At 51.9% G+C, this 27,625-nt stretch overlaps 1 protein-coding gene across 1 annotated transcript; it reads left to right on the top strand.

Moving 5' to 3' along the window:
• Nucleotides 1-933: 933 nt before the first annotated feature.
• SLC7A5 (solute carrier family 7 member 5) lies at nt 934-26,078 on the top strand. The gene is made up of 10 exons (XM_059481322.1): nt 934-1,518; nt 11,898-12,023; nt 18,998-19,103; nt 19,480-19,524; nt 20,910-21,033; nt 22,162-22,265; nt 22,895-22,991; nt 23,405-23,554; nt 24,347-24,524; nt 25,698-26,078. Exons 1-10 carry the CDS (start codon nt 936-938, stop codon nt 25,751-25,753), a joined length of 1,569 nt encoding a protein of 522 aa, XP_059337305.1. The 5' UTR covers nt 934-935; the 3' UTR covers nt 25,754-26,078.
• Nucleotides 26,079-27,625: the final 1,547 nt, after the last annotated feature.

Here is a 27,625-nt window from a genome sequence, read left to right as displayed (position 1 = left end):
ACCCTGTATATTATACATATGTCTGTATCTCCTGTGTATCATACATACATGTGTGTATATCCTGTATATCATATCATACATGTCTGTATATCATACATACATGTGTGTATCTCCGATATATCATACATACATGTGTGTATATCCTGTATATCATACATATGTGTCTCTATATCCTGTATATCATACATACATGTGTGTATCTCCGATATATCATACATACATGTGTGTATATCCTGTATATCATACATATGTGTCTCTATATCCTGTATATCATACATACATGTGTGTATCTCCGATATATCATACATACATGTGTGTATATCCTGTATATCATACATATGTGTCTCTATATCCTGTATATCATACATACATGTCTGTATCTCCTGTATATCATATATACATGTGTTTGTATCCTGTATATCATACATACGTGTCTATATCTCCTGTATATCATACATACTTGTGTTTATATCATGTATATCATACATACATGTGTTTATATCCTGTATATCATACATACATGTGTGTATACATGTTTGCATTCGCAGGGACCCGCTCTCCTCTACCGGACCTCCTTTACAGAGCACACCGAACGCCCAGCGCCCGTGCCGGGCGGAGAAGCGCCGCTCACACCCCTCCCCTGCGGGCACCGAGTGCCACCGGGGCCGAACCGCGGGCTGGCATTTGCTTCCCTCTGTCCCCTTCTGGGGCTCGGGGACGCTCGGAGGAGCCCGGGCTGAGGGCGATGCAGGCCCGAGCGGGCACCCCGGGGGCGCTGCAGCATCCCCCGGCGCTCCTGCCCTCCTCCTGCCGCTCTCCTCCTCCTCCTCCTCCTCCTCCCCCCGGCACGCAGCCCGGCCCACCGCCGCCGGAACAAAAGGGGCGGCCGAAGGTGGCGGCGTGGCCGCGCCCGCTGCTCCCGCCGCTCCGCCACCATGTCCGCCAGCGGCGGCAGCTCCCCCGGCAATGCCGTGAAGAAGCGGAGCCCGGCCGGCTCGGCCGCCTCGCTGCCGCAGGAGGAGGAGAAGCAGGCGATGGAGAAGATGCTGGAAGGGGCGCAGGAGAACGGCTGTGCCCGCTCGCCGTCGCCCTGCGGCTCGGCGGAGGGGGTGACCCTGAAGCGGAACATCACCCTGCTCAACGGCGTGGCCATCATCGTGGGCACCATCATCGGCTCCGGCATCTTCGTCACCCCCACGGGCGTGCTGCGGGAGGCCGGCTCGCCGGGGCTCTCGCTCGTGGTCTGGGCCGTGTGCGGCGCCTTCTCCATCGTGGGCGCGCTGTGCTACGCCGAGCTCGGCACCACCATCACCAAGTCCGGCGGGGACTACGCCTACATGCTGGAGGTGTACGGCTCCCTGCCCGCCTTCCTCAAGCTCTGGATAGAGCTGCTCATCATCCGGCCCTCCTCGCAGTACATCGTGGCTCTGGTGTTCGCCACCTACCTGCTCAAGCCCATCTTCCCCACCTGCCCCGTGCCCGACGAGGGTGCCAAGCTGGTGGCCTGTCTGTGTGTCCGTAAGTAGCGGCGGGCGGCGTTCGGGTGACAGGCAGGAGGGCTGGATGGGGTTTAGGGAAGGAATTCCTCCCTGGGAAGGAGGGGAGGCCCTGGCACATGGTGCTCAGGGAAGCTGTGGCTGCCCCCGGCTCACTGAAGTGTCCAGGCTGGAGCATCCTGGTCTGGTGGAAGGTGTCCCTGCCCATGGGACGGGATGACCTTTAAATTCCCTTCCCATGCAAACCATTCCGTGATTCAGTGACCCTCTGCAGGTCCCCGCTGTCCTTATTCCACGTGGTTCCTCACTCCCCATCACCTTCCGCTAAAAATCTGCACCATCCCTCCTGTGTTACACTGGCTGCATCCTGGGGTGGTTTTTTGGCTACCTTGAATAGCCACAGCAGAAAATGAGTCTCCACCCGTAATAAATTGAACAGAAAATTCCCCAAAAGGCAGCTGTGGGCTAGTGAGGCTCTCTGATTCCCGAGCAGCGTGTGATAAATGCAGCGTGCGTTTTTCCTGGGAGCTGGAATGGGATTTCTTGTGCTTTCCCCAGGACCATGCAGGGTAAAACCCCCTTGTCCCCCGGCTCTGCAGGGCCCTGTGGACGTTGGTGTGAGGGTAACAATTATCTGTCACCAGCAACTGGTGCTGAACACGCCCTGAGCTGCTTTCAGCACCAGATGTGAGAGATGTTTCCCGCCCGTGTGTGCGCTGATAGCGCGCTCAAAACCTGCGTCTGTGGGGTTTCTTTTGCCAGTAAACATTCTAACTCTCTCTGTCTGTCTGTCTGTCTGTGTCTGGGGCGGTGCCTTGCAGCGGTGTTCGGTCACGGTGGGGTGAATTCAGGGCCAGGGATGCCAGCCTGGGCACACAGAGCCCTGCCAGGGCACTCAGATCTGTCCTGATGCACTTTCATCACCTCTCTGCTCTTTTGGGGTCTGCAGTTTTGCCATTCAAATCCTATTTTCTGTTCCTCTGGTGACTGCAAAGTCACCCCATCCAAACTCCCAATCCTTTAAATCCAGGACCATGCCCTGTCTCTTCCCTCCTCATCTCCCATTCAATCTTTGTGCTCCACTGGAATTTAATGCCTTTATAGAGATGTTTATTGGGAGGAGATACAATTTTTGTGAGAGGTTTGTAGATTATCCACTGTACAAATTCACAGCCAAGTGATCTCTACATTTTTGCATTTTGAGTGATGAGGAGGAAGCTGCTCGTGTGTGCTGCCCTTTCCTAGGATTGTGTGAGATTCCTTCCCCCTCCGAGGATCTCAGGCATCCCAAAGCTGCAGCACACGGTCGTTATGGGAAGATAGATTGGCTGGAAATGTGTCCGAGCCAGCCTGACCCGAGCTGTGGGAGGTAAATGATATGGTTGATTATAGGATTGATAACAGGCAGGACACTGCCCTGTGCTTTCTTCAGGCAAGATTGAAACTGCTCAGTCCCCAGGTGAATTTTTAGGAATATAAAGGTACCTGGGCAGGCATGTGGATTTCCATCCAAATTTTTACAGTGTGGAGAGTGTTTATTAGGGAAATTTAATCATTTAACTAAGAAAGCTGTAAGGTGGTCAGGGAATAGCCCTGCTGATGGGTGTGCTGCCTTTTGGAAATCTGATTTTCGAGCTTTGCTGCTGGTCTGCACTGTGGTTTCCTCAGGAGAGAGGCAGGGATCCACGTGCCATTTGTGTTCCCTGCTGAAAACCCAAGGAATTAGGATGTAATTTAGGGTTTTCTTGCTGCCTTATGGCAAAGTTTTGCCGTGCAAGCACAGATGGAGCTGGCCAAGCCTTTGAGGATGTGTTTCTAACCAAAAGTGACTTTCATCTTCAGAATCATTCCCAAAACGAGTTTCTGTTCCCATTTTATTGCTCAAAGCCCAGGGCAGGGTTAAACAGACCTGTCCACGTTGGGATCTGTTCACTGGTGAGGATTTGCAGCACAAAACTCCTTGGAGCCAGCTCTCATTCCTGTTTATGCTCCTGCAAGAAAAGTCTCCAGCCTTCCTTTGGTAACAATTAGGCTTTCCCTGGGGCAGAATTTGTTCTTGAACCTTTATCCTGATCTGCCAAGGGAAAGGTTTGGAGTTCTCCAGATCTGCATCATCCCCCTGTGTTTCTCCTTTAAGCTCTGCTCCCCCTTGCACTCCTGGCTCTTGGTTTGTTTATGCTTTGGGTTAAGTTTGGGGTTGTCTCCTTTGCTCCAGGAGGTTTGTTCATCCTGCAGCGCCTTCAGCAGGGCAGCTTTTGGGAACTTTGATTTTTGGAACTTTAATTTTTGGAATCAGCTTTTCATCTCCCCGGTGCCAAAACCACACCGTGACCCAGGAACAATAAACGAAATAAATCTGCTCCAGGGGCTCAGGCAGCCACACAACCCTTGTGGGGACTCACAAACAGCTTTGTTCAAACAGAAACTGCACAGAGAGAGACTTTTTTAGTCTTTTGAAAAGCTCTAGAGTAGAAAAATAATGACCTATTTGTGCATAGGCTGTAGCACATACGTGAATGAGTTACCTCAAAATGGGGGAGAGCAGCTTGGGAAGCAGCAGAGGAATTTGGGACCTGGGGCTGGGGTACAGTAGCCAAAATGCAGCCTTGCAGAACAGTCCCTGCTCTATTCCTTGCAGAGTTTGTATCTCCACACAAAATGCACTTGGCTGCACAGTTTGTAGTAAGAGGAGGAATAACTAAAGTTATTTGTTTCCACTTTGCTGCTGCTGCTGAAGGGTTGAATAAATCGTGTGTTGTTCAGAGTTTGCCACCGTGAACTTCAGAGAGTGAATTAATGCATTAAGAGAACCTAAATCACAGGCTTGAGTGAAAGGAAAAAATGGTTGGAAGAGGGAATTTTGTTCCCCTGGAAGGTGCTGAGGAAAACAAGGTGGGTGGTAAGGAGAATTTCCCTACAAATAGGTATTTTGTGCCCTGGAGGTTGTAATCTACACACAGTTGGTATGCAGGGCTCCTTTCATGGGCACCGGGAGTGCCTGTGGTGTTTGCCACAAATAAAAGCTGGGAATCCACTCCAGGGAAATCTTCCTGGGGCAGGAGGGGTCAGGCTGTTCATCCTTAGCCCAGCTCATTTCATGTTCCCCAAATTTGGCTGAAGACTTTGCAGGCTGCAGGTTACTTGGGTGATTCAGAAATTGAGCATCTCTTTCAGCTGTGAGATTGGATGGTTGATACTTTAAAACTGATAACACAAAATCCATCTGAGTGTTTGGTACACAAAAATTGGAAGTTCAGGAAACAGTTTGTGCATTTGTGTGAAAACACAGGAATAATTTGAATTCTCTCACTTCTGGGCTCATCTAAACCAGTTTTACCCCTTCTGTAGTGGGTGGAGGGACAGTTAGGAGGGGCTGAATTTGCATATCTGATGATCTACATTACAATGTCAATATTGGACATGGCAAAGAATTAAACCTTGGATCCTGTGCTCTGTCTCAGGTGTGAGGGCTCAGGTTTTCCTTCCATCCTGCTGCCACTTGTGTGAACACTTCAAGTTAATAAATCCTAACAAAAATCAGTAAAAGCCCCCAGTACCCCTGTGTGTTCCAGAGAGGGCTCAGAGTGGAAAGTGTTGATCTGATTAATTAAAGATGCTGTGGCTATTCCTCATTTCCCACTGTTGATTTGCAGATTTCCTGCTTGCACAGAGGCACCTGCCCAGGTCTGGTGCAGTAAATTCACTCCCTGTGCATCAGGGAGACAGGAATGAAGCTGCTGCCAGCCCTGAGCTGGATCTTGGTGTTCCACAAGTGCCTGAGCTGCTCATCCCACACATCCTCACACCCTGAGAGCCACACACAGCTTCTAGAATTCCCTGATTTCCTGACAAGAAAATCTGCTCCACAGTGGGAAACTGGGATTGGACTCGATAATTCATCCTTGTGGATCCTTTCCAGCTCAGGATATTTTGTTGTTTTAATTTTTTCTTCCTCCTCACTGTTAGATCAGCAGTTTGACAGTTTGCTTTGAATTTGTGTCTCACTTATTAATTAGATATGTAAATCTGGCACTAATAACCTCAGCACAGCAATATCAAAGCCAGGGAATTTTAATCTTCCTCAAAATTTATCTAAACTTCCTTCACTGCTTCCAAGCTCTGCTGTTGGGCATTCCTCCTGCAGGGCTGGAACTCCAGGGAATGCTGATGAGCTCCTCATTTGTCTCTTGTGTTTTGAGCAGCCAGAGGGTGGAAGGATGAGCAGGAGGCAGGTTTGGGAGCCCTTGTCCTGAGAGAAGGAATCCAAGCAAGGGCAGCTGCCAAGCTGTCCAGGAGGGAATATCCAGTGTCAGCATTCCACCCAGAAGTCCCAGATCCTGTGGGGAGCAGGAATCTTTATTTGACATCAAGGTTTTGCTGCCAGGCTCAGCTCTTTTACAGGTGTGTGGATTTTCACCTCATCAGGAATTAACTGGTGAAAAGCAAACACAAAACACACCCAGGGCCTGTCTGCCTGAGATGGGTTCCTTCTGCAGCATTGCTGCTTTTAATTAATCTGCCAGGACAAGCTGGGTGTGAAGCTTTGAAGATTTCTTTTCCTCCTCCAGAAAGGTGGATTAAGGGACTAAAGCTCCATCAGCAAATTGCCCTTGGAGTGGATTGGAAGGAAGGGGCTGTGGAGCCCCTGCTGGATGGCAGAGGCTGCAGGGCTGAGGTTGCTTTTTAATCTGTGTTTAATTAGAGCAGCATTAATGAAAACAGGCTCAGACACTCACAGGACTCTCCAGAAATCAATGAGAGCTTGGAGGGCTCTTGAAACACACAGAGAGCAGCCACTGCAATTCCAGCACCCCTCTCCTGGCTCTCACAACAATTACCCCATTAAATGTTACTGGGTTTGAATCATTTCTGTTATCACTGAGATCATTCTGAGTCTCTCTGCTCTGGCATGAACAAATTGGGAAGGTTTTTGTGGAAAACCCCTCCAGAGTCAGCCTCATTTAAAGCAGCATCCCTTGTTTTGAGTATTCCAAGAGTTCCATGGTCCCAGGGTCGGATGTGGCCACAGGTCCGGTCTGAGGGATGGGAAATTCAGATTTTCTGTACACATAAAATAGCAGCAGGTGCTGCTCCCTGTTGGGAAGATGCTTCTGTGAGGTGAGCATGGAGTTAGTTTGGGATGGTTAATTTGATGGGAATGGGAGAAATAGGAAGAGCTTTTCCATATATTTTCTCCCTGTATTTTGTTTGTTTTCCTGAGGTAAAATGTCCTGTTGGTGGAATTGCTGTGTCATGTCCTCTGGAAACCTTGGCAGTAAATCACAACCTTCTTCCAAAGAGCCAAAATAGCAACTCCTGCCTCTAGATAGGAGCCACCTCTCCCAACACTGAGGAGCTCTTTGGAGTTTTCCTGTGTCAGTGTCCTGCTGTTATTGTGGGATAGGGGTATTGACCTGGTCAGGGTGCCTGGGGTTGTTTGTTGGGACGTCCAGAGCTCCTGGCTCAGCGTGGGTTTGGAGATGATCCCTTTTTTAAACCCCTTGGTAGGGCAAGTTTGCCTTCTCCTTTGTTGATGCACCCATTCCCTGATTGCTGTTTTGGAAAGAGGAATAAAAAGGGAACTGGGAAGCATTGCCAGGGATGTTGATTATTATAAGTAGATTTTAATATAGACACGTTTGCTCTGGGGCCAGGAGCTTTCCAACAGCCTCATGTGCCCCCAGGCCTTTCCCTTTCCAGGACTGACTGCCCTGGGTGTTAAGTTTCTCCAGGGATTTGTCCTTGCAGAAATATCTGCAAAGTTTTTCCCTCTGCTTTTTCCCTTCCCCACCTTGCAGGGCACAAAAGTCTCCAGTCAGTACCTGCCAAATTGAAATATCCTGAATCATTTTCTGCCTGTGACCTTGCCTGTCCCACGTTGGAATGTGCAATTGGAAAGAGTCACCACAGAGTTTTGGGAGACACTGTAACATCCCAGCTGCTGGAGTATAAAATTGGTGGGGTGTTTTTGCCTTGGTGAATTGATTTTCCCATGGGTTTAATCCACCCTGGTCAGTATAACTTAATTTTTGCTTTGTCCTGTGTAGATTAACTGTCACCTGCACTTCATGTGGAGGGAAAGGAGCAGCCTTTGCTGTGGGATGGGGTAAGGAATGTTCTGGGAGCGATTGTGAGGGAAAATCAACATCATCCAGTGGCAGATGGTAAATGGGAGCATCACCTTACAGTGGCAAGGGCCAGGCACTTTGGAAATGTGGGTTACAGACAGAGCCATGCATGACAGAACAGTTCACAGGCCTTGTTTTCCTGGCAGGGAAGCTGATGGAGGGGATTTCTCTTCATTTGCCCTTCAATTTCCCTTTATTTTCCACAACTTCCCAACCTGCTTTGTGTTATCACTGGGTCCTGTGGTACCACAAACAGGAATCCCATGGGAATTAAGAGCAAGTTAATGAGTTTAGTCCCTTAAAGGGAGCTACTTCCACACCTTCCAGAGGTGTACATGGAATCACACTGCCAGCACCACAGGTTGGACCCAGGAGGTGGAATTAGGGACAAAAGGGACATTGTGCAAATGTCTGTGCCAGTACCCTGGGAATTTCATTCCTGTGCTCATTCCAGAGATTTCACCTGCAAAGCTGCTGAGGAGGATCTTGGGCTGAGCAAGCTCTGTCACCCCTAGGCAGTTCCACGTGGGAATTGGATCTTTGTCCCTGTCCCCTGTCCTGGGAGAGCTGCAGCTGTGCCTGTGGACAGGAGTGATGCCAAGGCTCTTGCATCAGAAGTGGCAGCCCAGGTTCAGCTGTGTCTGCTCCATTCCCTCTGTTTGCTCTGGCACAGCCTCACTCTCCCCATCCTGCCTTTCCCTGGACACAGGAGCTGTTCCATGGATGTGTTCTAGGAGGGATTGATCCATTTATCTGTCTGCAGTTTTTTCCTGTTGTCCTCTAGGAGTTGTGTCTGGGAGAGAGCTTGGGAGGCAGCTTCAGAGGCATACAGCCATAAAATGGGAATTGTGGGTAAAGTCCTGTCTGGTGTCACATTAATCACTTTGTCCTTGTTCCTATCAGGAGTGGGGAATTCCCTGGCTGTGCAGGTGAGTGCCAGTGGAGCAGGTTCAGTGAGATGCCTGAAGCCAGCAGGGATTGCAGGACAGAGGAAATACTGAAGCCAGACCTGCTGGTGTATTTAGAAACTCAGATTTCCCTCTGTGGTTTGAGCTGCCTTGGAATGAGGCTGGGCTGGAGCAGTCCCTGGGGGTGAAGGGATGAACAACACCTGGAGAGCAAAAACCAGGATCTCTGCTGCCAGAGTCATGAGTAATTAATCACCTGAGCTAGATTAGGTGTAGGGGAAACTTTTGTTATTGTGAGGGTGGGGAGACCCTGGCACAGGTGCCCAGAGCAGCTGTGGCTGCCCCTGGATCCTGGCAGTGTCCAAGGCCAGGCTGGAATGGACTTGGAACAGCCTGGGATAGTGGAAGGTGTCCCTGCCCATGGGATTGGAACAAGAGGAGCTCTAATGTTCCTTCCAACCCAAACCAGTGTGGGATTCTCTGAAAAGTCACCCCCTGTCCATCTGCCATCCCTTCAGCTTTCTAACACTTATTGTCCCAATTATGTAAAGCTTTGGAGAGGGGCTGGCTCAGCCAGGCCGTGGCACGTCAGCTCAGCTGAAATGCTCGTTCCTCGAATGATTCCTGAGCACAGCCCTGATGGGTCACTCCAAAGCTCTGCTGGCTGACAGGGGCTGGAGCCTTAGGAAAACACTGCAGGAATTAGGGCAGCACAGCCTGCTCTCCGTGTCAGTGCCCTGGTTTGTGGTGCAGCTTTGCTGTGTTTTTCCTGGAGTGATTCAGCCGAGGTGAGGGAGCGCTGCCAGGAGGATCCCACAGCCCCTGCCTGCCAGGGCAGCATCTGGGATCAAAGCTATCAAACTTGCTGCTCTAAGAAATCCCAGCCTCCTGAGAAGCTCAGCAGCCACTGGAATTTGTCCTGGAGTTTTATGGAAAAGCTTTCATCCTGTTTGTCTGTAGGATTCTTCCTGATGGGCGAGACTGGGGGATTCAGTGGAGAAACTACTGTGCTCCTTTAGGAAAGAAAAATATTACTGGAAAGGGGGAAAAGCAAAGCTGAGGAAATGTGACTGGCAGGGCTGATGACCACGGCAGAAACTTCCAGCCCTGATCCCAAAGTGTTTTCTCTTTTTTTAGGGAGTCTGTTTATCTGCACTGATGGGGCTTTGGGGCTGAACACACACTTGGACTCGTAGGAAACTTTTGCTTTTCATTTTCACCACCACCCTCCAGGGGACTCTGTACAGACCCAGAGCAGGGAAAATAGCCCCTAAAAATCAGTGTTGAAGTGGGGGTGAAGCATTTATTGTCACAGACATAGAATGCCTAAATGGGGCAGGGAATGTCACTGTCACACCTCTCAGGGCTGTCCTCACCACGACAGCAGCAGCAGCAGTAGTGTGGTCCTAGATGGGTGAGCTCATCCTCTAAATATCCCTCTGTAAACAAGGGCAGATTTATTTTTAGCATAATCGCTGGTCAAAGGGAATCCTGCTCCAGAGCCTGCTGCCCTGAGCACTCACTGGAGGTGCTTTCACTGCCTGGGTTGGGAGTTTTGCTGGGAGAATTCCCTGTGTTTCCTTTCCCCTGTAGCACTCTAAGGTCACTTGGTTAAGCTGTGTTTCCTCCTTGCTGCTGTCTGACCGTGTCCCTTTGCCCTGTCCCCAGAGGCAGACGTGTCCCAGTGTCCCTCTGGGACAGGGGCTGGGAACTCTCCAGACCTGTCCCGTGTCTCCTGGAGGGGCTTGGCACAGGGACAGTGGTGTGGCACATCTGTCACCACAGTCACTCACCCCTGCTCCTGGCCAGAGCCCAGCTCGTGCTGTCCTGTGTCCCCAGTGTGGCTCTGCTTCCCCAGAAACAGCTCAGGGTCATTTCAGCCTCAGCCACGCTCCCAAAGGGGCTCCAAGGGCACGGCACAAAATCCATCTCCAGTCCCTGTTTGCTGCTGGCTGTCACCCCTGTGGGATGGCTTGGATCCTGTGCTTTCCTTCCTGACACACACAGCGCTCGCTGCTCCACACTTGAGCTGCTCCTGTGTTGGAATGGCAGCAGATCCTGGATATGGGAGGGTGGGGGAAGGACCCAGTGATCCTGGAATCGCTGGATCCTGGGACACTGGCACAGGCTGCCCCTGGATCCTGGGACACTGGCACAGGCTGCCCCTGGCAGTGCCCAAGGCCAGCCTGAATGGAGCTTGGAGCACCCTGGGATGGTGGAAGGTGTCCCTGCCCTTGGCATTGGTGGGACTGGATCTGTGAGATCCTTCCAAGCCCACCCCCTCTGGGATCAGCTCTGGGCTCTGAAGTGGGCTCCAGCTCCAGCTCACACCCTCGGGGGAGGCACTGGGATGTTTTGGGGAGCAGCTGCTTGGCTCTGATCAGGAGCTGCTGTGAAGAGGAGCTGCAGGCTCTGGGAAGGAGCTTTTGCACAGGGGCAGAGGGAGCTGGGAAAGGATCCTGCAGGGAAAAGCCTCCAGCCCCAGGAGGAGGTTTGGGATCTGCTCCTCCCTGAGCTGCTCAGGCTGGGGCTGGCCAGGGGACAGTGAGGGGTCACTGGGCTGGAGGGAGGGCAGCCAGCACGTGGGCACTGCCACCCTCAGTGTGACATTTGCTGTGTCCATAATAAGCAGCAAGCTCTGGGAAGGGAGCAGGGCACCAAAATAGTCAGTGATTTGTGAGGGCAGCAGGGCTTTGCCATTATTTGCTCTGCAGCAGGTGAAGCTCAGCCAGGAGCAGAGGCTTTGATCAAGGCCTGGTCCAGGCTGTGCCCTGCCTGGCAGGAATGTCACACTGGCAGGATGGGATGCAGAGGAGCTGGGGGGAATGTGGCAAAGAAAGATGGGAAGTAAACCCCAGTAGTTGCATTAACCATGGGGTGACTTGTGGGCAGCAGGAGCTTCTCAGCAAACAGATACTGAGCCCTCAGGAGTGTTTTCCAATGGAGCAATCCCATTCCATGTCCCAAGGACCACAGGCATTATTCAGAGCACTTACTGCCAACATAAAGGGTCCAGTTGAGAAGTGGGAGGCTGCAGAGCTCTCAGTGAGTTTCTCTTTTGGGAAGAGGCTCTTGTTGGTTGTTTTAGCTAAAGGGAATCATGGAATGGTTTGGGTTGGAAGAACCTTGAAGAACACATCATCCACCCCCTGCCATGGCAGGGACACCATCCCAGGCTGCTCCAGGTCCCATCCAAACTGGCCTTGGGCACTGCCAGGGATCCAGGGGCCACCACAGCTTCTCTGGGCCTCCCCACCCTCACAGGGAGGAATTCCTTCCATGTATCCCACCTAAGATTCTTTGTGCTTTTTGGCGCATTTGGCATGTCTCCCTGGATGCTGACCTTGTCCCTTGTGTCCCCTCAGTGCTGCTGACAGCTGTGAACTGCTACAGTGTCAAGGCTGCCACCCGTGTGCAGGACGCCTTCGCTGCGGCCAAGCTGCTGGCGCTGGCTCTCATCATCATCCTGGGCTTCGTGCAGCTGGCAAAGGGTGAGTGCTGCTCCTTCTCCTGGGTAAAGCAGGGTGAGGGGCTGAGTGAGTGCTGCTCCTTTTCTGCTTCTGGGTAAAGCAGGGTGAGGGGCTGAGTGAGTGCTGCTCCTTTTGGGCAAAGCAGGGTGAGGGGCTGAGTGAGTGCTGCTCCTTTTCTGCTTTTGGGTAAAGCAGGGTGAGGGGCTGAGTGAGTGCTGCTCCTTTTGGGCAAAGCAGGATGAGGGGCAGAGCCCAGGAGTCCAACCCCAGGTGTTCCAGAGCTTTACAAACCTCCCCGTTCTCTCAGGTCCTTAGGGGATGTTCCCAGCTTTGCCACAGTCTGGGGTTTTGTGTTTTATTTGTGGGATTTTATATTTTATATCACTGCCAGGCTTGATTTCACGCTCCTGAAACCACTTAAACTCTTTCCCACTTACACAGAGAGAGATTTCTCCCTTTGGGAGTGAAAATGTTGGTGCTGCTGCACTGGGAAATCTCTTTGTAACATTTTGCTCGCAGAGAATTATCTGCATGTGCAAACCTCTTCCAGTCATCTTAATCCTTCCACAAACTCCCCCTGCACATTTCCCTTCATCCTGTTCCAGGTGTGCAGTGGCTCAGGCCAGCTCTGGGTCACCCAGGGACACAGAGCCCAAAGGAGCAGAGATCAGAGCTCTCAGCTGGCACTGGCACCTGGAAAAGGAGACAGAAATGGGAAGATAAAGCAGATTTTCTGGTGCTTCTGCTGGTTTGCTTCATGCACCCATAAAATCCTCTCAGAGCAGGGAGATGGTTTGTTCCAAACCCATCTGAGTTTGTTCCAAACCTGATTAACTCACGGTTAAACCAAAGTGTGGCTTTTTTGTGCAAGTTTTGTGGGAATAAATGTGTCCTGGGGAACAGTCCTGTCCTTGTTTGCTGAGAGGGGATAAAATCTCCAGGGAATTGTGTCCCTGCACAGGGGTGAGTCCGTGTGCTCGTGGGTCTGTAATTCCTGTCTCAGCTCTGGGAGCCAGTGCTGTCTTTGCAGAATTTCTTGCTTTGTCAGAGGTTTTATTTTCTTCCAGCTCAGTGCAGACACTCAACAGGGACATTGTTTGAGGCTTATCAGAAAACACACCTCCTCCCTCTGCCCAGCTCCCCAGCCTGCTCTGCTGGACCTGATTCTCTCCCAGGAGGAAAGGGATAAATCAGGATAAATCTCTTTGAGCTGGTTAACATTTTACCATGAAGATCTTTACAACTGGGCTTTGTTTGCAGATAGAATCTTAATTTGCATCTTCAGAATGTGCTGTACTTTTGGCCTTTTTGGGGAGGCTGAGCCACTTTCTGCCTTGCTTCCTCAGGTGGAAATCCATGAGATTTTCCTTGATTTCTCTGTAACGTAGAAGGGATTTCTGCCCTGTTACAATAAATCCCCTCTTCCCCTCCTGTCCCCCAGGAGTTGTTTTCCTTCCTTTGAAGTTTCAGGTGGTTGTGGCTGTGCAGACCTTGCAGGGCAGAGAATTCCATGTGATTTTTTTCCTGCTGATCCACCTGGCAGGGAGGTCAAAAGCAGTTCCTGGACAGTGACACCTGTGAGCCAACTTCTCCCTGTCTGAGCAGCCAGCCCTCAAACCAGACAGGATCAGAGTGGGATCCTCAGGATCCACAGCAGATCCTGGCTCCCACTTTGTCCCAATGCCCATTCCAGCTTGTGCAGAATCCCACAGCTGGGATTCTGCCTGGCTCCAGCATGGATTTTATTAATCCTTTGGCAATTTCCAGGCTCTCTGCTAAGTCCTTAAGAATGTGCAAGCTCCTTTCCTGTCCCTTCCTCAGCTCCCACCTTGCTCCATTTTCCTTTCAGTTGTTCCAGGTCACTCTGTGCTTTTAGCAGGGATACAGCAAGAAATTGTCTTTTTTCTTCATTTTTTAAATCAAAAAAGCACCAAAATGCCCATTTTCAGTGACAATGGGAGAGCACTGCCCTGTCCTCCAGCTTTGTCCCACATTTCCACACCCTGTGCCCATTCCAGTGTTGGTTTTTTGGACAAAGACTCTTCCCACCAGCAGCTGGGTGACCCCATCCAAGCTGGCAGCACTTTTGGGGTGAGATCTGCACCCAGTTTTCAGGGGGATGGGGTTGTGTGTTCCTGGGATGTTCTGGACAATGAACTGGTTTTACTGGTTCCTGTCCCACTGCTGGTTTGTGTTCCCAGTATCCATAAACAGACCAGAGGAGCAACACCACATTTTTTGCTCAAATGTGGAAATTTCTGTGATTTCACAGAAGTCTCTCTGTATTAACCTCCCACCTTCAGCCTTTGCTTTTTTCTCTTTTTATCCTCTCCTTGGCTCTTTTCCTGGTTTGCAGAAGAGCAGGGATCTCTCAAGGACAAAGGACTCTGTGGCAATTTTGCCCACAAAAAGAACATTTCCCTGTCAGCAGCTGTTTCCCATCACTCCTTCCCTGCCCTTTCCAAAGGTGGAGGCTGAAGTTGGTTTCCTACTCAGCCTTTCAAGTGCTTGGAGGTTGACTCAGTGGAACTGAGCTGCTTGGGCTGAAATTATTTTATTAATCCAAGAGTGAAACTTTTAAAAGCCTTTTTGGGGCTGGAAATGAGTGGCTTGAAAAGTCCTGGATTTGGGTATTGGTTTGTAAAATCTTGTGTATGGCCCTCAGATTATAGCATGCAAATAATAGAAATAAATAAATTAAATTTAAATAAATAACTTACTTAAATAAATTACTTATAGAAATAACTTAAAACATAGAGAGGATCAGAATTTTGAAGTAAAAAAATCTAGAAATAAACATATCACACACATGTTTGACATCTATTTATTCCTGTGGATGATGCCTCAGGGTTTCTGGAATATTTCTGTGCCCTCAGGCAGCTGAAGCAGGGATGCAGCTCCAGCCCTTGCTGTGATCTCTCACCAGCAGCTCTGCTTAAAACCTGGAATTGGGCCTTTGGGACTTGGAGAAACAGAATTTAACACTGATTTTATTGAATTGCTTTTATTGGATTTATTGTCCCTTTATTTATCATCCCTTTTCTTTATCCTGACTGGGAAATTCCTGGTCTGTGGTGCCTCCAGGAGCTGTTTGGTGGCAGCAGCATTTTTCTCCCTGCCTCCCTCCCTTGGGCTGTCAGGGATGCAGAGCTGCATCTGCCAGAGCAGCTCGGGGTCAGTTAAGGACAGAGCAGGCAGGTTTAACTCCAGAGCAGAGCTTAAGCTGGGCACGAGATTTGGGTTTAATTTGGGCTTTTTTTCATTATTTTTTTGTTTACCTTGTTATTTTGTTGGTTTGTTTGGGGTTTTTGTTTTGTTTTTGGTTGGGTTTTTATTTAGTTTTTTAGTAGGTTGTTTGTTTGTTGTTTTGTTTTTTGCAGAATGATGAAATAATTTGGGTGGAAAGGCACCTCAGAGCTCCTCCAGTCTCACCCCTGCCATGAACAGGGACACCTTCCCCTGTCCCAGGGTGCTCCAAGCCTGGAAGGAAAGGAACAGAGAATCAATTTTCCTTCCTTCTCTCTCTCTAAATCATAGGATTCTTCATCCAAAAAAAAAGGCAGAGAAAAAAATGTGGACTGGGAGCCGCCAAAATAACCCCCAGGGAGAAATACAGAGGCCAAAGGAGCATTTTGTAGCAAAAGGGATTTGATAAGTGAAAGCAGCACCCAGATGTCTCAACCCCACAGTGCCAGACATTTCCTTGCACCTGGAGTACTAAAAATGGCATTTTAAGAGCCAAGTTCTGCTCACTGAAGGTCTGAATCTTCCTTCTGATACTTTGAGAGCCCTCCCAGCAGAGTTCAGGATTTTCAACCCCAATATTACTTTTAAAGAGCTTTTTACAAGCAGTATTGGGGTGGGGATGGCAGAGCTGGCTGGGGTGTCCAGGGAAGCTGAGGCTGGCAGTGCCCAAGGCCAGGCTGGACAGGGCCTGGAGCAGCCTGGGACAGTAGAAGGTGTCCCTGCCATGGGATGGGAGGAATTTTGAGGTTCCTTTAACCCAAAGCAGTCCAGGTTCCATGGTCAGCCAGGGCTCCTGGCACAAGGCTGGAGCTGTGAGGGGAGTCTGGAGCCCCGAGCAGGGGAATGTCCTCACCCAGCCCAGCCTGGCTCCCACCAGGAATCCTCCAAATGGATACGGAACATCCTGAGGGCACAGAAGGATGGCAGGGACAGCATTCCCTGCTGCTGCTGTCCCCTGGCACCCCAATGCCACCACCTGCCATGCTTTTCCAGCAGGAGCTTCACAGGGAGGCTCCTTCCTCATCCTCCCTGTCAGCAGGGACAGCTGCCACACCCTGCCCCTGTAAATCACAGCAGCCTCCTGCTGCAGATTAATCACATTAATCAGGTGTCAAACGATTCTTTTCCTGACTCAGTTCCCTGAATTTTCCCTGGTTTTCCTCCTCTTTTGGGGCTCTGGGTACAACACCCCGTGCTGAGGGCTCCTTCTCCCCGTGCTGAGGGCTCCCTCTCCCCATGGCCGAGTTCCCTCTCCTCGCTGTTGGGGCAAGTTGAAAATATTTAATTATCCTGCAATGCTTTGTGCAGAAGATTGCTGTGCTATTAAAACCAGACTAGACATGACCGGGGAGCAAATGAACATTTTTGAAGGAAGGGCCGGGCACAGACACGCAGCGCCTCACGGGCCCTCCTCAGCGCTCCCGCGGCAGGGCCCCGGCTGACCCGGCACAATTACCGCAGTCTTGGCAGCTGGAGGAGCCGCAAATGGGCTTTGTGTCACAGCTCGTTACCTTAATTTGGTTAATTGTAGAGCAGAGTGCGGCGGAACAGCCGGTTCAAACCAGGCTCGGGCTCTCCGGGGTGCCGGGCATGGGCAGGGCAGTGCCTGGAGCCCGGGATGAGCTGGGGATGCCCCAAGGCCGTGCTTGGCAGCCTCACCTGCACATTTGTAACCTTAATTTCAGGCAGATCCAAAAGCCTGGGGCTGGAATTGTCGAGGCTTGAAGGATGGAGTGCCTGGGAGATGGTGCAGCACGGCTGCTCTCTCCCTGCTCCCCTGGCTTCACAGGGTGGGGCTGGATCAAAGGTCCAAATTAGGATCAAACCTAAATAATACCAAGATTTTTAGCAGGGCTTGTTAAGGGGATGAGGTTTTAAACTGGCAGGTTTAGATTAGCTACAAGGAAGAATTCTTTCATGCTGTGGATGGTGAGATACGGGCACTCCTGTGGTTTAATTTGTGTCCTGACACGTTGCTAAATCCATTTGACCCTGGGGCACAGAAATAAGAAATTTAACAACTCACTGGGAGGTTTTGGGGAGCTCCAGCTCTCCAAAGGTGAGGTGGGAAGGGCAGTGAGGTGTTGGCTGCCTCAGGAGAAGAAATATTTGGCCTGAAAGGGTTTTGCCTGTGACAGACAAGGAGGATTTTGGATGAGCTGTGGACAAGAAATGGAGTGATGCTCGTGCTGCTCCCAGGTGGGAGCATCCTCCTGGGTGGTGAGGGTGATGGTCCATGATGAGGGTGGGAACATAGAGAGCCTGAGACCTTTGAGAAGAGATATCCTGAGGGGTGTTTGAAATGCTGGAGAGCCTCCTGCTCTCCCAGTCCATCCATGTGCTGTTGCAGTAGCTAATTGCAGGCACTGTGAACAAAGTGTGTCTCTTATTCCCATAACAAAAGGCCTGGAAAGAACCAGACTGGTAATTATTCAGGAAGGGCAGAAAACGAGGTGGGGAAAGCTGAGCCCGAGGGATGCAGGGGATCACATTCCACCCCTCCTGCTCAGCCCTTTGATTCACCTGGGCTAAATTGGGATTCTGTGCAGAACCTGCAAGGCAAGAATTGAGGTTAAACTCAGCCTTTTATCAGGCTCTGCTTTTCCTGGCTCTCCTCTTGCACTCAGATTTGTTTTTGAAAAGGATTGGTGCATTTTGCTGAGGAGGATCAAATACATCCAGCACATCCCAAGGGAGATGCAGGGAAGAACCTTTCTGGTGCAAGGAGCTGCTGGGAAAGAGGTGACTCCAGCAGAGAACAGGGACTGGGATCCGGGCAGGAGGAGCCTTGCTCACCTGAGCTTTGAGGAGCATCCCTGAGCTTTTCCAGCAGCACCTCCTGGGTGCCCAGTGCCGAGGGATGAAGGGTTAAGCTGCAGGCCCTGCTGACTGCCTTGTGATGCAGTTGCTGGGGTGATTAGGAGAGCTCTGTGCCCTAAGAGGAATCACATGGGCTCCCCCTGGATGCAGAGGTGCCCCTCTGGATCCCACCACAGCTCCCTGCACTCAGCCTGGGAGCGTGGCTCTGCCATCCCTGTCCCACAGCCAGCCCCTCCATCAAAGACACGGAACAAAACAACTGCAGAGCATTTGAAAGCAAAATAAATAAACGTGGGGCTGCTCAGGGAGAGCTGGGACCAGAGGCACAATCAAATCTTCTATTTCTGGCGTTTTCTTTCAAAAGCAGATCCACAACAGGAACTTTTGATCATCAGGCCCTAAAGAAGGTGACTTCTGATATCCAAACCCCCAGAACCTGACTTCCCTCAATCAAAGGGATTGCCACAGGCCTCTGCTTTATCAGGTGGCTGGTGGGACTGGAGGAAATCCTGGGTTTCTGGGGGTTTGGGTGGCTGGTGGAAATGCAGGAAATCCTGGGGCTTTATCGAAGGCCAGCAGCCTGGAGTTGAGAGGACAATGTGACAATCTCTGTTTGCAAAGCATCTTCCAGCAGGAAGGTCCCCAGGATGGCCCTGGGACATCACCTTGGTGACAGCACGTCGCAGTGTGAGAAAGTTTGGAGGAGTCAGTCCTTGCTTGAGATGAGTTTTCGGGGTCATCATGTGGGGATGAACCCAGCTGGAGTGATCCCTGGAAAACTGGAGGGAAAACGTGCTAAGCATAACCCAAAAAGCAGCGGGGTGATAATGAAAATAATTCCATCCTAAGAGCAGCTCTTGCCTCCAGGTTTCTCTGGAGGCCTTTGGAGTTCAGAGCCCGTGGCACTGAGCAGGGTTTGTGTCCTGCAGGTGATGTGGAAAACCTGACTCCTCAGAAATCCTTTGAGGGCACCAAGGTGGGCGTTGGGAACATCGTGCTGGCTCTGTACAGCGGCCTCTTTGCCTATGGAGGATGGTAAGGCACAGCCCTCTCTCCTTTCCACACTGAGCTCAATTCCACCTCCAGTTATTCCAAACTGAAGCTCCTGCAGGGCTCCCTTGTCAGTCCTCTGAGCACCTGCTGTCGATTTGCTGTGAAAAGAGGCCACCTGTAGCCATCCTCATCATGGAATGATTTGGGTTGGGAGGGACCTTCAGGATAGTCCCATGGGCAGGGACACCTCCCACCACCCCAGGCTGCTCCAAGCCCTGTCCAGCCTGGCCTTGGACATCAGCCATCCTCATTTTCCCACAAGATCAGTGCCTGTGCCCCTCCTGGAATCCCCGTGCAGATGAGTTAAACTGGAAGGGTTATTTAACCAGAATTAACCCCTGTCCTTTTGAAATTACAGGAATTACTTGAATTTTGTGACAGAAGAGATGATAAATCCCTACAGGTAGGTGTGAGTCCTGGCATGACTTCCCTGGTAGAAAAGCTGCTGTTTTGGGGAAGTCCCTTCCTCGTGTGTTTAACAGAGGAGGAAGCCAAGGTCTTCATCTGGAAAAAGAGAAAACAAGATGAGTTAATGACCTTGCACCTCCCTGGAATCAGGGAAAGGGAACAATAATCCCTGCAGGAGCAGGGCTGTTGTTTTCCCTGCTCTCCCGTGCCGTGTTATCAGTGCTAGGAGAAATCTCTGCTGCCTTGGCCTGACACCTCTGTGAGTTATGGGCCAGCAAAGAGCACTCAGGGCTTTATTACTGCCTTGGTTCAACTCCCACTGAGCATTTGTGCTGCTGTCCATGTGTTTGTGCTGCTCTCCATGTGTTTGTCCCGTGCTCTTCCCATCCTGTTGAGCAAGAGCTGCTTCCTGCTCTGCCCGTGCCTCTCGGGGTCATTTGGGGCCCTCAGCAGAGCAGGACAGTGCTGAGAAATCCCTTCTGCTCCTGGGAAGGTGCCTGGGAGCTGCTGGGAGTTTGAGGGCACTTGTGCAAGAGCCCCTCCTGGCTGCCCCTGGGGGTGCTTTGGTCCTGCTGGGAAGCACAGGGCTGGATCCACCCCCTCCCAGAGAAACAGCAAAAGGGGGGCTGCATTTTGCAATTATTTTCGTGTCTGCTGGATGCAATCCTGGTATTTGACTCTGCTCCTGCAGCTTGGAGCTCTGCTGGAGCAATTAGAGTGGCACCAAGCAGGGTTTCCTTTTGCACTTTCCCTTCACAAATGAAATTAAACTGTTGGGAAAGGCATATTTGTACCAACACAGGCTGTTCACAGACTTACTTAGGCTGTGCCTGAACTCCTTTTCTCTGAGTTCCCTCAGTCCAGACAGCTGAGTTTAGGTAGAGCCTAGAACTGCCCAGTGCATCCCTGAGATTCCCATCTCCCCCAGGAATCCCCCCAGCACAAGGGAGCTCCTTTGCCCAGAGATAATCCCCATGCTGGTGCCACTGGGTATTTTTAATTAAAAGTGATCTTGGATTCCTGCTTGCCCAGGCAGCCAGGGCCTCTCCATGCAAAAAAATCCCTTCTGCCCTCATCCTTCCCTCTCCATCTGCAGTTCAGGGGCCACTCAGTCCTTGGGGCTGGAAAAGACCTTTAAGGCTGTGAACCAGCACCATGTTCAGCACTAACCATGGCTTCAATGTGTTTTTGAGGGATGGGGAGTTCCCCACTCCTTGGGCAGCCTGTTCCCCTGTGGATATCCCCTGTCCCTGGGAGCAGTGTGTGCCTGGGACACCGCACAGCAGAAAAGCCAGAGAAGAGAGCGGCTCAGAGCGAGCTCAGGAGGGTGGCAGTCCCTCCTCAGAGCTGCTCCAGGACAATGGATGTTTTTTTTCCTAGGAACCTGCCCCTGGCTATCATCATCTCCCTGCCTGTGGTCACGCTGGTGTATGTGCTGACCAACTTGGCTTACTTCACCACGCTGAGCACCGAGCAGATGCTGACGTCTGAGGCCGTGGCCGTGGTAAGATCCCTCTGCTCCAGCCTGACTCATCTGGGCAGGTGAAATCAGCCTTGGAATCACTGCTCACATCTCCTGCTTCCTTCCAGGCTGCTTGCAGAAACTCTGATGTGGAGCAGGAGATAAAGAGCAGGGAAGAAAAGCGTGATCCCCAGGGGATTATCCTGGGCAGCAGTGAGGGTGGCACTCAGTGCTGCTCTTCCTTCTGAACTAGGGAAGGTTGCTGCTGGCCTTGTGACTGCCCATCAGTTACCAGAGGTTGATATTTATGGGGAAAGGTCACTCAGTCAACACTGAACTGGATTGTTCTCTCTCCATATCTCCCTTGTTTTAATTAAGAGAGAAAAATAATACTTCTATTAGTTAAAATGCCAGTGTGGTCAGGAACCCTGATGACTTGAGAAGGGAGCAGACCTTGCAGACTGAGCCTGACCAGGATTGTTCAGGGCTTCAGGAGGAGTCTCCCATCCCAGGATGAGCTGAGCCCCTCAGGTGACACCGCTCCATCCTTTGGGTTGGGACAGAGGCTCTGCTCCAGCCACAGCCTGTGCTGCAGGGATGGAATGGTTTGGGTGGGAAGGGACATGAAAGCTCATCCCATCCCACCCCCTGCCATGGGCAGGGACACCTTCCACCATCCCAGGTTCTCCAAGCAGCCTGGAACTGTTCTTCTGTGCAGCCTGTCCTGGAACAGCAGAAGCTGGAAATCAATCCCATAGTGTTGGTGCAAACCTGCAGTGGAGCAGCACAGGCTCAGGCTGCGACAGAAAGCTGCAGGGCCAGGTCCCTGTGTGTCCCCAGGGCTGGCTCCCAGCTCCTGCCTCAGCACTTGGCAGCAGCTGCTGTCTGAGTTTCCTCACAGTTTCCGTTTGGTCTTGAACTTTCCGATAGCTGTGGGTAAATGTCGTGTCCTGGCCCTGAGGGAAGGGCTGGCTGCTGATGTATTTCAGCAATTCCACAGTCGGCTTTTTCAGGAAAGGGGAGCAGCACATGGGAATATGGGAAACTCTGTCACAGCTTCAGCACTGAGCTGTGGCATTTGTTGGGATTTCTCCAAATACTCTTTGTAGGCAGCTCTGAGTTTTTTGGGGCACTGTGAATGTGAAATGTCTCTTGTTGTCTCCCATTTAGGATTTTGGGAACTACCACCTGGGTGTCATGTCCTGGATCATCCCTGTCTTTGTTGGGCTCTCGTGCTTTGGGTCTGTCAATGGATCTCTTTTCACTTCTTCCCGGTAGGTTCCTTGCTCAATCCTGTGGCTTTTGTTTGCAAGCTGTGCTCAGTTCCTCACCCTTTGGAGTTCTCCTCCAGAGAGTGGCTGTGGGCAGACACAAAGTCTGGAGGGCCTGGAGGCCACGTGGGGAATGCAGGAAGACAAAGTCAGACTTCAAACCAGATTAAAGGCAACCTTTCAGTAGTGTCAGTCTTCTGTTCCTCAGACAAAGTCCTGGTGAGGTCAATAAACAGAACCAGACACAGCTCAGGGCTCGGGGCTGCTGAGAAAGTGCATTTTATGAGAAGCAGAAAGTTAGGAAACTTCAGGGCTGAGAATCCCTCGGGAAGGGGTGAAAGGCTGGGCAGGGGCAGGCCTGAGATGGTTCCGGCTCTGACACATCCCTGGGTTGCCTGAGGAGTCACTTAATTGCTGTCCCTGGAGAGCAGGGTAGCAATCCATCCTTCCTGCATTCCTTGGCCATCTCCCTGGTGAGCAGGGACAGCTCTTCCAGTGCTGGTGTTCCACTCCTGCCTCGGGGCCTGCAGGGCTGAGCTCAGGCTGGCCCCACTCGCTTGTTCTGTGCTGAGCACAGAGCCCTGCAGGGCTGTGACTGAGCTGTGTCCCCTCTCTGTCTGTGTCCCCTCCAGGCTGTTCTTCGTGGGATCCCGAGAGGGGCATCTGCCCTCCATCCTGTCCATGATCCACCCCCGGCTGCTCACCCCCGTCCCGTCCCTCGTGTTCACGGTGAGCCCTGGGGGGTGGAGCAGGGCTGGCATGGAGCCACAGCCATTCCTGCATGTGCCCACAGGAGATGGACCCTTCCCATCGTCTCCTCATTGTCCACTTCTGGCTTGAATTCTTCCAGCCCTGGAAGTATCCAAGGCCAGGCTGGACAAGGCCTGGAGGAACCTGGGATAGGTTCCGTGGCAGTAGGTTGGAACTAGAGGTCCTTCAAGCTTTGAGGTCCTTCCAACCCAAACCATTCCATGATCCTATGAAATGGTTCCAGGCACCAATTGAAAATAACTTAAATAAGTAAAAAATAGTCAATGGGATCCCTTTCCTGGCAGGTATTTCCCCTAAATACCCCCATTTAGTGTTGTAACATAGGTGGTTTTGCTTGCTCCCTTTCCTAATGGCCTTTTCCCTGGATTCAGTGTGTCATGACCCTGCTCTATGCCTTCTCCAACAACATCTTCTCAGTCATCAACTTCTTCAGCTTCTTCAACTGGCTGTGTGTGGCCCTGGCCATCATTGGGATGATGTGGCTGCGCTACAAGAAGCCAGAGCTGGAGAGGCCCATCAAGGTGAGAACGGGGTGGGCACTGCCAGGGGACCCCTCCCCAGCTCCTTCCCAGCACCAGGGGAGGCTCAGCTGCTGGTCCTGCATGGAAAAGGGGCTGGGACTGCAGGAAATGTTGTGTTGTGGCTAAAGGAGGTGGCCCTGCTGCTGAATCCATGCAGGAGCACAAAGAGCTGCCTTGGGGACAGCACAGTGAGGGCACTCTGGGTGACAGGGACAGGGTGTTGTGGTGGGATTACTCTCCATGAGCGCCAGGACAGATGCCAGGCTGACTCTCAGTGTAACACTCTGTACCCCCATGGAATTCCCCTAAAATAGTTTTCTGCTAAAGCAGCCGGCCCCGTGCCCAGCTCTGTCCCCAGTGTCCTTGGCCAGCTTGGCAGCTCTGTGTCCCATCTGGGGGGAGGCCAAGATCCTGTCAGCCCCCGGTGCCTCTCCCCCAAAAGCAGTTTCTCCCTCATCCCACAGCACACTCGGGTCTGTGCCAGGCAGCAGCACCCACAGGGAAACAAACCCACGGGCCTGGACTGGTGCCTTCCCAAAGGGAAGCTGGGCTGCTCTGGTGGGTGCCCTGCTTGGAGTCCCCTGGGAAACAGCCCCAGCTTGTGCTGTGTCTCTGCTGGCTTTGGAGTTTGGTGATGATTTGGATATGGAATTATGGAACTGAGGTCCACAAAGGTGCTGAGAAAGGCTCTTGGCCATGGGGAGACAATAATTCTGCCCCCCCCAGGCTGGATAAACTTCTGGAAAGCCTCCCCTGGCACATATCCTAAGCTGTCCCTTGCTCCCTGCACAGGTGAACATCTGCCTGCCCATCTTCTTCATCCTGGCCTGCCTGTTCCTCATCGCCGTTTCCTTCTGGATGACGCCCAAGGAGTGTGGGATCGGCTTTGCCATCATCCTCAGTGGGATCCCCATTTACTTCTTCGGGGTCTGGTGGCAAAACAAGCCCAAGTGGGTTCTCCAAGGCATCTGTGAGTATCTCCAGGGAGGAGAAGCTTTGGCTCCCAAAAGATTTCCCAGTGCTGTGCTGCAGTGCAGGCTCTGCTCCCTCTGGAGGAGCTTCCAGAATCCTGGCTCTGCTCCATTCTTCTTTCATGGGAACAAGTTTGTTCTGATGATTGCCATGTGTGCCAAGCGTCCCAAATGCATCCTGATTTGCAATAATGGCAAAGTTTGGGACCATGACCATGTTTTTTAGGGGGTTTTAATCCTGCCAAAGAAGTTCTTAGCAGCAGAGCAGAATTCCCTGCTCATAGAAAAGCTCAGGGCCAAGCCTTTGCTCAGCAAAGAATCCCTTCCCAGTGGTGTAGGAAGGATTGAGCACAGCTGGCCTCAGTTTGACAGCTGAAAATCCACAATTAGTCCCAACCCATGGCTTAGGCAGTGCTGGCATTTGGGATCCAGGCAAAGCTTTCCTTGGCATCCCTCTGTGATGCAGAGCAGAGGGAAGGGAAGCTCCCCTGGATGTTTTCTCTCAGGTTTGTTTTTAAGGTATCCGCTCCAAGGTTTTCCACCAGCTGCCACAAGGCCAGGGTGTGTTTGGAGGGATGGAGAGGCTGTGCTTGGCACACAAAACCTCAGCAGCTGAGCCCAGAAAGTCAATCCCTGCTGCCCAAGTAACTGAGCTCAGCAGCTGCTTCACTGCTCTCCTGCAAGGGGCTGACCTAGAAAAGCAGGCAAGGAGAAGTGCCCAGCCTTAGCTGGGTGTTTCATGAGGAAGAAAAAAGCTTTCAGCAGCACTCAGCACTTGTTATTCTTCTTTTCCCCCTGTCTCTCTCTCTGTTCCTCTGTCCCACCCTCACTTTTTTATCCTGGGTATTGGGCTCAGTTCCTGAAAAGCCATTTTTGCAATGCCTGGGTAGTAAATTACCATATTCATTGTTTTCCTCCACCAAAGGATTGTAAAAAGAATATTGAAAATATTCTGGGAACAGACAGTGATAATTTTGCAAATGTCCACTGAGAAACACAGGAACTTTCAAAGTGATTTATTGAATAGATGGAATGGAATGGAATTCTTGGAATATTTCAAGCCTTCAGCTGTACTTGGACTCAGGGTGGGGAGGCAGAGGCTCAGCCCTTCCCTCATGGACCCAGGTTTGTGCTGGGGGTGATCCCTGACCTCTCCTTTGCTTTCTCTGCAGTCTCCACCACCGTGCTGTGCCAGAAGCTGATGGAGGTGGTTCCTCAGGAATCCTAGGCAGGACAAGCAGGGACTCTGAGCTCGAGGAAATGCACAAGGTTATTCTGAGATGACACAAGGATCCGACCCCTCATCCCCAGTCCCAGGCACCGGAGCTGCCTCCTGCTGCCACCACTGCCCCAAGGCTCTGCTCACCTCCTGCAGCCCCTGCAGCCCCTCCCAGCCCTGCAGAGCAGCCAGGAGAGTCCTTGGTACGAGCCAGGAGGAGGAATTGCAAAGGGCACTGCCAGGGGGTGCTGCCTGTGCCCTCTGTGTATGTGTGAGGGCTGTACTTGGCTCTGGGGGCTCCTTTGCTTTGGGATCTGCTGGAGCCTGGGTTGAGTGTTCAGAGTGCCTGGGGGGGGAAGCTGGGGCTGCCACAGAGCCCTGGGGGGGTCCTGAGCTGCCTTACCTGGCCCAGGTGGGGGGTGGGAAGCAGAGGTTGGCTGATGTTGTCTCACTGCCCCAAACTCACACCCCCATGTGCTGCTGGACACTGGATGTGGGGGGCTCTGAGTGTCTCTGTGCTCCTCACTCAGGGCCCTGCCACCCTCCGGGTTTGGATCACCACTCTCAGATCCTGGCAGCTCCCTGCTGCTGAGCCAGTCCTCCAGGATGCTGCTCCCCACAGTGCCCATCCCTGGCAGTGAGCACTGAGGGGGAGTTCCTGCTGAGAGCCCCGGGAGCTGCAGTCAGCAGAAGGCCAAGTCCTTGGCTTGCTCATTCCATGCTTCTCTGTGCCAGGCTTTCATCCAGCATGGCATGAGCAGCTCTGTGCTCTCTCTCCTCATGGCCCTGCTCAGGGAGCCATGTTTGCCCCTAAACCACCTGCAGAGAGAAATCGGGGGTGGGGATTGCCCTGACACATTCCCTGGGGTCTCTGTGCACTGCCTGGGGCTGCTCCCTTTGTCCTGCTGTGTTTCCTCTGGAATGTGCCACAGAGATGGGACCAACTGGCTCTGGGCTGTGGAGCAGGGCAGATGTCCTGGCTGGCTGGAGCCTCCTGGGGCTGCTGGAGATCATGGAATGGCTGGGTGGAAAGGGACCTTACAGCCCATCCAGTGCCACCCCTGCCACGGCAGGGACACCTTCCACTGTCCCAGGCTGCTCCAAGCCCTGTCCAGCACTGCCAGGGATCCAGGAGCAGCCAGAGCTGCTCTGGGCACCTGTGCCAGGGCCTGCCCACCTCTGAGTTATGAAAGTGAGCTCTGCTCTGAGGAGCAGAGCCTGGCCCGATCCTCCTTTGTGCATCAGGTCTGGCTTGATGAGATGCCAGCACCACCCTCCTGCTCCAGGAGCCATCCCTGAGCACAATCCATGATCTGCATGTGAAATCCTGGTTTGCTGTTGTGGGTGGTGCCATCCCATCCCTGAGCACCCCAGAATTCCTGTAGTTCCCCAGTAGTCAGCACTGTCCCCTGAGGGACACGTTGCTTTCTTTGCTCCAAAGTGTCACCCTTGGAAAGCTGCAGTTCCTGAACCATTTGCTCATTGTGCCTCTGTGCTCTGACATCACCTGGAATTCTGATCTTCCCCCACTGGAGCTGCTTTGCTGTGTCTGTTGCAGATCTTTGTGCTTTGTGCAGGTGGCTTGGTGAACTATTCCTCATTTTCTTTTAATCTTGGCTATTGGGAAGCTGGGGTGCTCCAGGAGCTGTCACTTCCCACTGGGTTCTCCTTGAGGCAGAGTTCTGTGGGCTGAAGGGGCTTTGAGGACACCCTGGTGCTCACTCACTCTGTGTTATTAGGGCAGGGGCAGCTCCTGCCCAGCTCTGTGGCCATGTCCAGGTGCAGCTCCACACTCCCACTGTGCCAGCCCTGTGTCCTGCTCTGGGGCAGAACAGGGGAGACAATCAGCTCTTTATTCCATGGCAGCTGGGGTGGAGATTC

Source organism: Ammospiza nelsoni, chromosome 13 (assembly GCF_027579445.1).
Source record: "Ammospiza nelsoni isolate bAmmNel1 chromosome 13, bAmmNel1.pri, whole genome shotgun sequence".
Taxonomy (NCBI): domain Eukaryota; kingdom Metazoa; phylum Chordata; class Aves; order Passeriformes; family Passerellidae; genus Ammospiza; species Ammospiza nelsoni.
This window is presented reverse-complemented; position numbering and strand designations above follow the sequence as displayed.

Excerpts from the sequence above, each read along its gene's own strand:
- SLC7A5 (XM_059481322.1), top strand. The coding sequence starts at position 936 with ATGTCCGCCAGCGGCGGCAGCTCCCCCGGCAATGCCGTGAAGAAGCGG. Across the intron at positions 21,034-22,161 it reads CGTCTGAGGCCGTGGCCGTG|GATTTTGGGAACTACCACCT; the intron begins GTAAGATCCCTC and ends TCTCCCATTTAG. Across the intron at positions 22,992-23,404 it reads TCCCGTCCCTCGTGTTCACG|TGTGTCATGACCCTGCTCTA; the intron begins GTGAGCCCTGGG and ends CCCTGGATTCAG.